Source organism: Lissotriton helveticus, chromosome 2_2, assembly GCF_964261635.1.
Source record: "Lissotriton helveticus chromosome 2_2, aLisHel1.1, whole genome shotgun sequence".
In the NCBI taxonomy this organism is placed as follows: Eukaryota; Metazoa; Chordata; class Amphibia; order Caudata; family Salamandridae; genus Lissotriton; species Lissotriton helveticus.
Window position 1 is genome coordinate 444,227,667 of NC_136060.1, and position 14,351 is coordinate 444,242,017.

General features: G+C 42.9%; 1 protein-coding gene across 1 annotated transcript in view; it reads right to left on the reverse strand.

Annotated features, from left to right (window-relative positions):
- The window catches only part of CTNNA2 (catenin alpha 2), a 2,858,593-nt gene that overhangs the window by 137,827 nt on the left and 2,706,415 nt on the right, over positions 1 to 14,351 (reverse strand). The window contains exon 17 of the mRNA XM_078679035.1: positions 2,016 to 2,150. Coding sequence (XP_078535161.1) covers positions 2,016 to 2,150 — 135 coding nt within the window. The remainder of the gene's footprint in view (positions 1 to 2,015; positions 2,151 to 14,351) is intronic.

Consider the following 14,351-nt stretch of genomic DNA (forward strand, 5'->3'; position numbering starts at 1 on the left):
TGTCCCATCCATGTCATGCCAGCATTTCTCACAACTAGATTTTAACGTTTATTATTATAACCAAGTGTTTCATTTGAGCCGGTGGTTTCAGGTGCTCAGCACCAACACTTAATTGTCAACACTAGTGCTTGTGGTCGTCTGCCACAAGGTGGCGCTTTGTGAGATAACTACAAAAACAGTCAATTATTAATTCAATATATATTAAAGCTGTTTAATATCTGCCCAAAAGCCATTCTTTTAGCTATGGGTGCCTGGAATAGTCCGAAATGTCATACTTGTAGGAATGCAATAGTTAGTAGTTATTAGTTTTATTACTATCATTGGCAGCATGCCAGGGGCAATGTGTGGTGAAAGCTACAGTGGACGAGAGCCCTGGCACTTATTATTATTTTCTTTTCTTACAAATTAGGCAGTGTTCTAACCATTCACCTATTTTACAAATGATTGTTTAAGATATCACTATTTGCAGAGATATTTCGAAGATTAAAAAGTGAACTTTAAGGCCAAAAGAAGGGCCATATTATCAAGAAAGAGCGATACATTATCGCCGCTTTTATCGGCAGGAAACTGCCGCTAAAGCGTCGATAATGGGCTTGATAATATGCCCTTGTGAATTCCCAAAGAACTTTAAGGCCAAAAGAAGGGCCATATTATCAAGAAAGAGCGATACATTATCGCCGCTTTTATCGGCAGGAAACTGCCGCTAAAGCGTCGATAATGGGCTTGATAATATGCCCTTGTGAATTCCCAAAGAAGCACAGGTTCTAGTGGTAACCTGGGCTTCTATTGGAATTCACAAGGGCATATTATCAAGCCCATTATCGCCGCTTTAGCCGCAGTTTCCTGCCGATAAAAGCGGCGATAATGTATCGCCCTTTCTTGGTAATATGGCCCGAAGAATTTAAAATGTGGGGTACATCGCCAAGAAAACGAATGTTCATGGCTGCATGCAAAAAAGATCAGAGTAGGAGGATAAGAGACAGGTCCTCGCAGAGCACAACATAAAGATTTTGAGTGCATGCTTGATGTAAACACAACACAGCACAAACCGAGGGGCATGCATCTAAACAGAGATTCAAAAGAACGCCATCTACATTTCAGTACATGTCCACTCACAAACAGTGATATTGCATTGTCTAGGAAATCGAATGTGTAGAAAATCCTCAATCAGAGGAAGTGATAAGGAAGCACTAAGACAATGGACTTCTGTGTTTTTTTTTAAAAGCAGAAGGTTAATTAAATACATATCTCGAGATAGATGGAGCCCCTCCTTTTAAATTCTGCACTAAAAACAAAGTGTTGGAACACACTGCTTACTAAATAATTAATCGTTCTAAGCACAGATTTCTTTTCATCTTTTCCATGTCAATACTGGACCAAAACAGATGTTTCAGTACGCATCACACATGCGATAAAACATGTACGCATTTTTGACAAACAGAAAATCCTTACCATCGATTTGAACGTGCACTAAGCTTGCATGACATGACTCCCTATAGAAAAACATTCTTTTTCCACACTTGTTTGAAAATAAATTATATATTTTTATATATATATATATATATATATATATATATATATATATATATATATATATATATATATATATATATATGTATATATATTTACATATATATATTATATATATAGATAGATATTATGTATATATTCATATATATATATATATATATATATACACACACACGTATATAGATATGTATATATGTATATGTGTCTATAAATGTATATATATATATATACACACACACACCTATATATGTATATATATATATATATATATATATATATACATATATATATATATATATATATATATATATATATATATATATATACATATATATATATATATATATATATATATATATATATATATATATATATATATATATATATATATATATATATATATATATATACAGAGAGAGAGAGAGGGAGAGCATTTTTGTTTGCTAGTAAATTGAAGTGTCTATCATGTGGGAGAACATGCTTACCCCTGAAACAATGAGCTCTCCTCCCAGGTTTTGAACTTCAGCCTTGACTTTGCTGCAGATGTTGAGCTGGTGGCAGTAAAGGGCAATTCTCTGCAGGTAGGCCAGCAGATCCTGCTTGCAAGCGGAATCGGGGCACTGTAAGCAAAGTCGAAAATTAATTCGTTGATTAAAGGTAGCTCAGAGCACACAGTACAGGTTAGTGCGCCTTTCACTGTTATGCATTTATTTGATTTAATCGCACAATAAAACATTTTTATGATAGCTTAACTTTTTACTTTTGCAATTTAATTCAGTACAATTTTTTAAACAAATTCAGCTGCAGCCTTTCTCCACACAGAAAAAGCACAAGATAAAACCAACATATATACATCCATATCAACCTGTGGAGTGTGAGATATATACAATGTAAACAACTGTGGGATTAGCGCACATCGACCATGTCTTTATTTTTTTGTTTTTATTGTTTTACATTGAGTATGTCTAGGTGTACCATGTCAAATGTATCCAAAAGCGCTGTTAGATTCCAAAGTGATATATGCAAAGTGAATTATGGTGGTGTTAGACCTAGGGCAGGATAAATATATTTTTATTGCTGGGTTGTGCTACACAGATAGTTGCGCTCAGTTTAAAGCCAAATGCAATGCAGCCCTCATAATTAGTGTACGAAGCATGGAGCCATATGTACAAAAATAGTTTTTACTGTCAGAGATGAGCTGAATTGCAGTATCAGGTCGTTTATGACTGCAAAAATGCCTTTTCATATGCACAAAACACAAATTGCAGTTCTGTAACATGTTCCCTATCTGCAATTTGTGTTTAGCAATTCCATATTTGGAAGGGGCGTGTCCAAATACTGAATTGCAGTGCTATGTATGCATTTTTTGCAGACAAACTATAGTCATAAAGCATTCACTTTTTATTGACACCTGAAGGGTGGTGGTACCCACTTGTAAATTTGACCGGTCCCCACATGGTACAAGGGATAACTGTGAAGTCCTAAAACATCAAAATTAATTGTTTATTTTCATTTTTTTAAACACCTCCCATTTTCCCTCAAGGGAAATAGGCTGGTTTAAAAAAAAAAAAAGATTGCTTCATTAAAAAGCAATCACAGACATGGTGGTCTCCTGACCCCAGCAGACCACCATTCCTGTGATGGCTGCAATTCCTAATGTGTGGCAAACCTCCTACCTCATTAATATTCATAAAGTAGGTCTATTTTCAACTCCAGTAGGAATCACTATCTGAAGCTTGTAAGCTTTCTTACAATAGGAATTGCAATTTCCTCATTGTGATTCGGTAAAAACTGCAATCAGGAAATCATAATGCAGATTTTTTTGTAACTATGACCCTTGGTTGTTCAACTGTGGTCGATAAGGACCACATTCTATTGTGGAGCTTACAGAGATAAAAAAAAAAACAGCTTAAATCATCATAGTTAAAGTGGTAACACCTGGAACACCTATTAGCTGATCACGAGCAGCTACAACACATTGTGGCTAAGAAATAAATTCCTGCATGATTTGATCAAAAGGTGAAAATTATAATGTTCAAAATTACACAAAATGACTACAGTTAGGTGTATGGAGATGAATTACTGAACAAATTCCCATTAAAAACAAAGGGTACTAAAAAGCAATAGAGGTCAATGGGGTGCAGTCAACAAGGACCTAAGTTCTATCTGCAGCTGACTGACAGTGGTCACTTCTGGGGAAGAGTTGGTGGTTCAGCTCATTCAAAAGCTTTAAATTCTCCTTAGACACATTCTGGAGCTCAAACATGTCAACATGACAAGGCTTGAGCTGTAAGCGGACAGGGCTGAGCTGTGTTGATACCTCTTTTTTTGAATTTCTGTAGTAGCTGTGACCATAGTAATAATACAGAAGAGAGCAAATTGCTATATTATAGCCAGGAGGGTTCATTTGTTTCTTCTAGGCTTGGCATATTGGCCAAGAGCTCAAAGGTTGGAACAGTTCTAAGTTCTAAATTTCAGGTATAAAGTTCTATAACTTATTTTGTGAATACTACAGAATTCCACACTCACCCATGTACAGAGTAATTTGTACTAGGCCATAGTTCAAATAGAAATATGGCTCACCTTACCATGTTGTTGCTAATACTTGAGTTAATTGTTGTAGCAGTTCCATCTTTTGGCTTCTGAAGGACCTTGTATACTATAATACCAAGAAGAAACTTTAAATGTACTAATTCAAGTAATATCCAAGACTAGCTACTGACCCTCTTCCAGTAGGATGGAGCTATTTATGAATTCAGATCTTTCTGTGTTTCTTTAGATTTAGAATAGAAATGCCAGAAACATGTTGGCAGGTTTGCAAAGGATCTGAACCTCCTTGTCCTTGAGGGACAGCAGACCTAGACGCACAAGACAGAATTCTACCCACAATCCTTAATCAGTCAGATACAATGTATTCTAGTTGAAGCAGGTTAGGTCTGTAGAAGTTACTCCAGTAGGGAGCAGATAGTTTTCTAGAACAATAGCAGAAAAACAAAACTTATCTAGCAAAGTTCAAGGCAACTCTCCAGGGTGTTTGGTAGTTTTTTGTCCAGTAATTTTCAAAAAGATAACTGTTATGATCTGCTCCTTCTGTCCACAGTTGTGTGAGTGGATTATACAATGGAATTTGGGGGCAATAATGTGGGGTGGAAGGGAATTAATTTGTAAAGAGAGTGGGAGGCAAGCATGTAGGCTCTTACTTAGGTTTCCCTTTATCATATATATATATATATTCACTAAAAAACCATAGGTTTCACACACGTTATAGTTAGGAATTAGCATTTAAAAAACCTTAGAAATTCACTGAAAAAAACATAGGTTTCACACACGTTATAGTTAGGAATTAGCATTTAAAAAACCTTAGAAATTCACTGGAAAAATTAACGTTATGATAGCAGGTGTTGAGTGCCTTTCAAAACTCAGGCCAAATTAGCCCCATCTTGATTACAAGAGCCATACAATTGTAGATGTCCACAAAGTAAGGAATGATCTGGTGCCATTGAGCAATCCTCGCCATTCTGACAAACTTTTTCACCTATAAACGAACGCGGAGAAAATAGAACTTTTGTAGATTTTGAACATGAAGTGTTTTAAATGTTTGAGAGCGATCTTTAAGAGAAAAAGAAGAGAATCTTATTACGGGGAAGAGGCACCGCCAGAGGGTACACCAGCTCACTATATGGCAACGAACGTTGGGTTGCATACTATACTGTGGCTTGATACTTGGAGTAAGATTACAGAAGGGAATGAGGAACTGACTTTTCCGAAATACGGAACGTTTAGACTAGAAGTGTTGCATCAGCTGAAAGCAGTTATGTCCTCATTGAGACCTTTGCCTAGGCCAACAAAGTTTGAAGCCGTTAATGCGTGGATTAGGGCGGCGCACGACAGGAATCAGAACAGACGCCAAGAAAGGGTAAGGCGATCAGTAAGGGCAGTGCAAGATGCCAAATGGGATGCGGAAGCCAAGAAATGGAGGGTACAGACGATTGAAGTGGATAAGTTGTACCCAGTGAGAGAGGTTACAGGAGAAAAGAGACCCATAGAAGAGGATGACGAGAGCGAGTCGGAGGATGGCCTAATAAATAGGTTGTTGATAGATAGACCGCCTCCGGACAATAGGGAGATAGAAGGTACTGAGCTCTCAAAACGGCTTCCGTGCAGGCCATAGTACGGAGTCTGCCCTACTGGCCACTACGGAGCATCTCAGGACGATTTTGGATTCCGGTCAAAGTGCTGCGCTGATCCTTCTTGATCTCAGCGCAGCCTTTGACACGGTGTCCCATGACATCCTTCTAAAACGTCTGGAGATGACCGGGGTGACTGGTCTTGCCCTCGCATGGTTCCAATCCTTTCTCAAGGATAGATCCTTTAAAGTGGCGGCTCCCCCATTTCTTTCTAAATCCCACCCCATCGCTCAAGGTGTCCCCCAGGGATCAGCGTTGAGCCCCTCCCTCTTTAATCTATACGTCCAGCCACTTACAGACGTGGCTAGAGAGTGGGGGCTCACGCTGGTCTCGTACGCCGACGACACCCAGCTGGTTGTCACCCTCTCGGAAAGCCCGTCCCCCGTGGCATCCAAGTTTAAAGAGGGTATGACTGCTGTGGCCCGCTGGATGACAGACAACTACCTCCAACTCAACGCCGGTAAAACCGAGGTGCTCCTCCTAGGCCGTAACATCAGCCTATGGAACGAGCACTGGTGGCCGTCATCCCTAGGCGCCACCCCACTCCCCAAAAATTGCGTCAAAAATCTGGGAGTCTGGGTGGATGCCAACCTTAGCTTCCAGACCCACACTAAAAAGGTGGCAGCCACCTGCATAGGCCTTCTAAGGAACCTCAGGCCCATACTCGGGCTTTTCGATTCTAAAGCCCGCCAACTTATCGTCCAGGCCACTATTCTATCGCGCCTGGACTACGCTAACGTCCTCCTTTTGGGAGCCAACAAAGCGGAAACTGCTAGGTTCCAACGTATCCAAAATGCGGCAGCCAGAATGCTGATCGGCCTCCCACGCAGATGTTCAGCCAGAGCTACTATTCGTAAACTCCACTGGCTGCCCGTGGATCGTCGAATTCAATTCAAGGCCTTAGTCACGATCTTTAAGATCGTTAAACTAGGAAATCCCCCGCTGCTTCGTAACCTTGCCCAACCTTACGTTCCTAGCCGTGATTTGCGTTCTGCCAACCAACTCCTCCTGACTATCCCTAGGACCCGGCTCTGCCGAACTGGAGGCCGTTCCTTCAGCGCTCTTGGCCCCAAGTTGTGGAACGATCTCCCCCTCAGCATTCGCTCCATTGACTCTCTCCCAGCATTCCGCAAAGCAATTAAGACTCATCTCTTCCCCGCTCCCTAGTCTCCCCTTTTTCCCCCTCTCCCCTCAATCTGGGCATCTGTTCTTAGCGCCGGGACACCCCTTTGCCGGGGTAGCTGTTGCGCTTCACCAAATCCAGAAAATAGAAAAAAAAAATAGATAGGGCTGACATAGAAGGGAATAGGCCACTCCCTATAACGAATTGGGTACCTACCAAAGGTGAGGAGACACCTCAACATAGTCCTGTACTGAGAGTAGTCAGAAGGGTTGTGGTGCAGAAGATGCCAGCAACAGAGAGGGTTGAGTCTTATGGATTGCCAGATGCTCTTCAAGTACCCGTTACCATAGGTCCTATAGTGTCGGTTTATCACCCAGAGAAAGGGAGAGAGGAAGAACAGGTACGGCTAGACAGAGAAAGAGTTGAGATGGAAAGAAGGAATAACATGATAAATGCCTGGAGGCAATTGCCAGGACTGATAACGTGGAGCCCCCCATTGGATTCAGCAGTGGATCCCGTAACAGAACAGGGGGGTCAGAGAGGACCGATGGACCTGAGGGGACCACGGCCGAAATCCTATAAAGAGTTGAGGGCTGACTTGAAGGAATGGGATAGGTCCACAGAAGCACCGAGCAACAGGTCAAGAGCAGAAGCTGAATGGGGAAGTCGAGGCAACGGGACATTATCTCACTGCAGGGCTAGCGAAAGCAGTCAGGAGTGGGACGGTAAAAGTCAGGAGAGTAGAAGAGTTACACGTCATATTGACGGTGGAAATGGGCAGGAGCGAAAAGGTAGAAGTACGGAGTGTCGAGAGACGTCTCGTCTCATTCAAAGTGAGGGAGACCAAAGGACACAAGAGTACAGGGATAGGTTTAAGTGCACTCTCCACGCACCGGATGATAACGTACAGCACTGGAATCGTGGGAACATGGGGAACCGCGAAGGATCTTGCCATGCGTCGAGTGATCAGAGATCACAGGCAAATTGCGAAGGCATGGGGAATAATGGAATGTCTTACCATGCACCTAGAGAAACCAGGCAGAATGGGAAATGTGGGACTATGGGAAATAGAGAAGTGTTTCACTATACACCCAGAGAGGATGGAACTGCATGGGACCTGGAGAGATGGGAGCATGGGAGGACTCCCCATAACACGCCTGAGCCCAGACGTAGGACTCAGAGCTGTGATGGGAGAGATGTAAATGGACTCTCTAGAGATAGCATACTGAAAGCTGTGATAAAAGCCAAAAGACTCGATGTGACCAGCTTAAAATCTGACCTGGACGAGATAATAGATGGTGCGTTGCCTTTAGAACGGATTGACATGTACGAACAAGATGAGCTGCTGTTTATAGCAAAGGATATTACTCGAAAGGCAAGAGCAACTCATGAGAAACTGTCTGAACTGGCAGACAAGTATATGGTAGATTTGTCCAGAACAAAGGCAGTGCAGGGTAACCATAGGTTGCATTATTCAGATCAGGACCTAGAAGAGAGGAGGACAACTGGATTAAAAACACACATAAGGGAACTGATCACAGGAATAAGAGCATGGAGAGATCTGGACAAATGGGAAGAGAGGTGGTCCAAAAAGGGAACTGTTAGGCGGAGCGCGAATGTGATGTCTCCGAAGGGAAGGCTACTGCAGATGGAGGCATTCCCTTTGCGAGAGGTAGCGAATGGGAGTTATGTACACGTGCCCTGGAGTAGGGGAGATTTGGCTGCATTTACCAACTCATTTCCGAAGTTAAGGGAAAGTCCCGTAGAATGGTATAAGCAGGTAGAGAGGTTTGTCAAGATTTTAAAAGTATTGTGGATTGATTTGAACACCTTATTCGACATTGTGGTCCCAGGAGACTTGTGGATATCATGCAAGGTTAGTGTCGAATGGCCAACTGCAGAACCAGAAAGGGATGCTCGTACTAATGGACCGTCAGAAATAGTAATGTTAAAATATGAAAGGGTGATGACATGGCAGAAGGAGAAGGTGCCACCACAAGATATACATTGGGTAAAAATAGACCGAACAAGACAGGAACCCAAGGAGACAGTTCATGAGTTTTATGAGCGATTGCTGAAAACGTTCAAACAATACAGTGGACTAGATGTAATGGATCCCAAGGAGATAGGACAGTTTGTATCGAAGTTCGTTTTGGGGTTGAGACCTGATATTTGTTTGATGATTCAGCAACATTTAATCTGTTGGCAAAACAAACCATTGGATGAAATTTTGAGATACGCAAGGTATTGCAGTGATGAAATAGATTCCAAAGCAAAGAAACTAAAGGAGAAACTGATGATGGTGCAGATGCAGTCGGCTGGAAAGGGTGGACAGCAGCAACAAGGAATAGGGACGATGGGATGGAAATCAAATAGTCAGAATAAGGACAACAAGGAAAACCCGAGATTTAGAATAGACGTTGCTACATTGAAAAAAACGACAAAGTGTCACCAGTGTCACCAGGTGGGACATTGGAAATGCGAGTGTCCCTATAACCCTGAAAACGGAGACCTAGAAGTAGAGGAGGAGGGAGTTCAAGAAGTTCCAGTTCAAGGGGTGACAGTGCCAAAGAGTAAGGTGGCCAAAGGGGGGACTTCGGCTCCACGAGCTCAGTTCCCGCAGCCACCAAAGATTACGACAGGGGGAAAGATCTATAGACAAATGCCTCTTTTTATAGACGAAGAAGAGTGTTACTACGTTGATCCATTGACGGGACGACGTGTAATTAGAGAGGATAACTACCCTCGGGGCAGTTCTAGAGGTGGATCAAAGAGGACCGTTTGTTGAGGCTGAAGTGGCAGGGTGTCCTACAACATTCTTAGTAGATACCGGAGCTACTCGATCAACTTTGAGATCGGCAGTGGTTCCAGATCTACCAATGTCGGGGGAAACAATTCAAGTGATAGGAGTCGCAAATAGGAGAATGACTAACCCTTTGACGGAACCAGTGCTAGTGAGAATAGGAAACTACACCGATGAACATCAGTTTGTAGTATGTAATTCTAGTCCTGTGTGTCTGTTAGGAAGAGACTTATTGTGCAAACTGAACTGCACAATATACTGCACACCTCAGGGAGTGGAGGTACAGACTACAGACGAGGATGCTACCTTTAAAGTTGCAAATTCGAGGGTATGCGTAGAACTGTATCCTACCCTGACTGTGGAGGAGCTTCCTTGGGACTTACGAGATACAGTGTCATCAGAGGTATGGGATTATACTGGAGAAGAGATAGGACTGATCAAAGGAGTAGAAACATGTGAATATCATGGTAAAACCAAATGTTGAATATCCAAGAACGCCTCAATACAAATTGACCCCGGAGACGATTGCAGGAATAAAACCCGTAATCGACTCTATGATTCAACAGGGAATACTGAAGGAAATCGTGGGTAGTCCATGCAACTCCCCGATTATGGGTTTGCAGAAACCTAGTGGGAAATTTAGAAAAGTACAAGATCTTCGTAGGATTAATAACACAGTTGTTTCATGTTGTCCAGTGGTACCGAATCCATCAGTGATATTGTTTGAGATACCATTCCAAGCTGAGTGGTTCACAGTGATAGATCTTTGTCAGGCTTTCTTTTCAATTCCATTAGATGAGGAGAGCCAGTTTCTTTTCGCTTGTAAGCTGGAAAATCGTGTCCTAACATGGTGTCGTATCCCACAGGGGTATACAGAAAGCCCATCAATTTTCAACCAGCTATTGAAGAAAAATCTTGAAAGTCTAGTACTGCCACAGAACTCGGTTCTGGTCCAGTACATAGACAACCTACTTGTTGCGTCAGGAATGGAAGAAGCTTGTAAGATAGATAACCATCGCCTTGCTGAACCATTTAGCTGGAAATGGGCATAAGGTATCTCCGAGCAAATTGCAGTACTGTCTGACAGAAGTACAGTACTTGGGTCACCGGATAGAAAAAGGAAAGCGCAAGGTGTCACCAGATAGGATAGAGGCGATAATGAAGATGAACTCGCCTACGACACAGAGAGGAGTCAGGATGTTCCTAGGAATGGTCGGTTATTGCCGACAGTGGATAGCTAACTTTTCCCTGAAAGCAAAACCCTTACAAAAACTGACGCACAAGGAGGTGAGTGATCCGGTACCATGGGACAAGGATTGTTTGATGTCGTTCCTACAGCTGAGAGAGGACTCGTGCCGTGCTCCAGCTTTGGGGATGCCTGATTACGAAAAATCATTTTCACTTTACTGCTGCGAAAGAGAGGGTTGTGCTTTGTCAGTTTTAGTACAAACTCATGGAAATGCCCGTAGACCAGTTGCATACTTTTCGGCTACTTTAGATCCGGTAGCCGCAGCGTTGCCCGGATGTCTCAAATCCGTTGCGGAAACAGGTGTCAGCATTGAAAGGTGTGAAAATATAGTAATGGGACACCAATTAGTGGTGTATGTACCTCATTCTGTAGAACTGTTAATGACCAGGACCAAGACACAGCACTTAACCAATAATAGGCTCACGCGCTACGAGCAGGTTATTCTTGCTGCGGAGAACGTGACCCTTAAGAGGTGCTCTGTTTTGAATCCTGCTACATTGATGCCACTTCCTAATGATATAGAAGGCGAAGAAGGTGAAGATCACGATTGCCTTGATGTGACTGAACTATGCACCAAGCCAAGACCAGATATTGTGGATGAGCCGTTGACTGACCCTGATGAAATTTTCTTTGTTGATGGCTCATGGTTCGGAGACGATACTGGTCGGTTGAGAGCAGCTTATGCTGTTTGCACCATTACTGGAGTTGTGGAAGCCGCTTGCCTGGAAGTAGTACACTCCGCTCAGGTAGCCGAAATCATTGCATTGACACGTGCCTGTTTAGCAGGTAGCAAAATTAGAGTCACCATTTATACCGATAGCCAATATGGTTTTGGTGTAGTTCATGATTTTGGGCAATTGTGGTCTCAGAGAGGTTACATGACCTCCTCTGGTTCGCCTATTCGAAATGGGGAATTTGTGCGACTGTTGTAGGAAGCATTACAAGGTCCAGCAGCAATTGCGATCGTTAAATATGTAGCCCACACCAAAAATACAGATTTTGTGTCGCAAGGTAATCGATATGCAGACGAAGTTGGTCGTTATTGTGCGGAGCAAGGATATTCTTTCACGGAAGTGGAAGTAGGTGGGACTCAGGAAAAGGCAGAGTTAAACATGATGCTAGAAACAGTTGATACTTGGGAGGATTTAAAAGACATGCAAGAGAACGCACCTGATTCTGAGAAAAAGGCATGGGAAGCAGCAGGTTGTGTGAAAAGCGAAATGGATTTGTGGGTTTCAGCAGATGGAAGGGCAGTATTACCTGATGAATTAGTGAGTCCAATGGCACGACAGATACATGGTCCAGTACACTTAGGAAGAGATGCCATGCTGAGGTTATTTAGGCAGACTTAGTATAATCCAAGGTTTAGGATTGCAGCAGAAGCAGTGTGTCAAAGATGTGTCACATGTCAGCAATTGAACGTAGGGAAAATAACACCAGTTACAATGAGTCACATTGGGAGGTCTGGGGGGCCTTTCAACCGAATGCAATGAGATTTTATTGAGATGCCAAAAATCAACCGCCTCAGGTATGTTCTGGTGGTTGTATGCATATTTTCCAGATGGGTCGAAGCATACCCTACACGCAGGTGCGATACACTCACAGTAGCAAAGTTGTTGCTTAGAGAGTTGATCCCGCGCTTTGGGGTGCCGACCTCCTTGGAATCAGACAGAGGAACTCATTTCAACAGTGAAGTTGTGAAGATGCTTTGCTCTGCATTAAACATTGATCAGAAGTTGCACTGTAGCTATCGACCAGAGGCTTCAGGTATCGTGGAGCAGATAAACGGAACTCTAAAGTCCCGAATGGCCAAAGTATGTTCATCGACGTCCTTAAGCTGGCCTGATGCTCTGCCCTTGGTACTCATGAGTATGCATAGCACACCAGATAGGAGGACAGGTCTCTCCCCACATGAGGTTTTAATGGGGAGGGCAATAAGACTTCCATCTGTTCCAACTACAGCTTTGTTGAATATTACAGATGACCTGATCCTGGATTATTGCAAGGGACTTTCTGATGTCATTCATTCTGTGTCTCTTCAGGTGCAGGCTGCTGAAGCTCCATCTTCAAGAGACCTATGTCACGACTTGTGCCCTGGTGATTGGGTGCTTGTGAAAAAACACGTCCGCAAGAACTGCCTAGATGTGCGTTGGAAGGGGCCCTACCAAATAATCCTGACAACGAATACTGGTGTAAAGTGTGGAGGGCTGCCCAACTGGATTCATGCTTCCCATACTCGAAGCACCCTTAGAAGAAAAAGCTCCTCTCACAGATGAAAATCCAGCTGTGGACGGTGAACCACTAGAGGGGATCAGTCAAGCTGTGGGGGTGTCGAAAGAAGTTGGGAGTGCTACAGATCCAGCAGAAGAAAGACAGGACGACAGTGAAACTGAAGTTGCCACCGAAGGAGAAAGTTGCTGTGAATACGGCTCAGACACGGATCAAGACAAGAGTGATCAAGAACCGAGTGTGAGGACAAGAAATAGGAGAACAAGGCGTGGAGAAGCTAGTTGGCCTGAGAGAAAGAAGAGGCCGCGCTTGAAGCCAACTCCAGAGAGAACTCTTGCTCCTATATCTGAAGACTCGGATCTGGATGAAGGTGCACAAAGACAGGAACAGGAAGGTCCGAGAAGATCGAGGAGGGTGCGAGTGCCCTGCAGAAGATACGCTACTCCTGAGTGGACCTACCTAGCAGCAGATGTCCAGTGCACGGAGATCCGGGAGGGTGAGGGAAGTGACAGTGACCAGTACTGACCCAATCATAACATTGGAAGTAGTGTTATTGGTACCAGGAGTGGAGGTTGAAGGGTTGCTGACACTCACTATCCCCAATCCTCCTTATCTGAGCAGGATAAGAGAACTGGTTTTAAACAGAATAGAATTTCCGACTTTTTGTTCAACGATGCCAACACTCGAGGAGATCATTCTTCGTTTAGAAATATTAGAATACGTGATTAGAGCCGCTGGAACACGTATGATTCCAGATTGCTAAAGACTTTGTAAATAAACAGATTGAAAGATAACCTAGCGCCAAGTGGAAGAAGAAGAAAATTAGGGACTTCCCATTTAGTGGACGGAGAAGGGCTAGGGTTGTCTGTTGCTATAGAACTCAAAAACTGATCTTGCAGAAGGGATTATCAGCTTCCAGGTGTGGTTCGGAAAGGCTGAATAAGCAAAGAAAAGAGACTTTATGTTGTGAAAGAAAATCAGAACTACACTGTCTTGAGATCATGGAGGCCGGCAACCCAAACCGCAAGACAAAATGCATAGTAGGCACACTTTTAGTGGGAGTAATTTTTCTTATAGTTTTAGTAGTTACTATATCATATGTAGTGGGACATGAAAATGAAGGGAAGGCAACAAAGGAAGCAAAAATTGTATCGATACAGAAACCTACTACTGCTGGTCAAAGGGGGACAATACAGAGAAAGATAAAGCTTTACTAGCAGCAGAGACTCG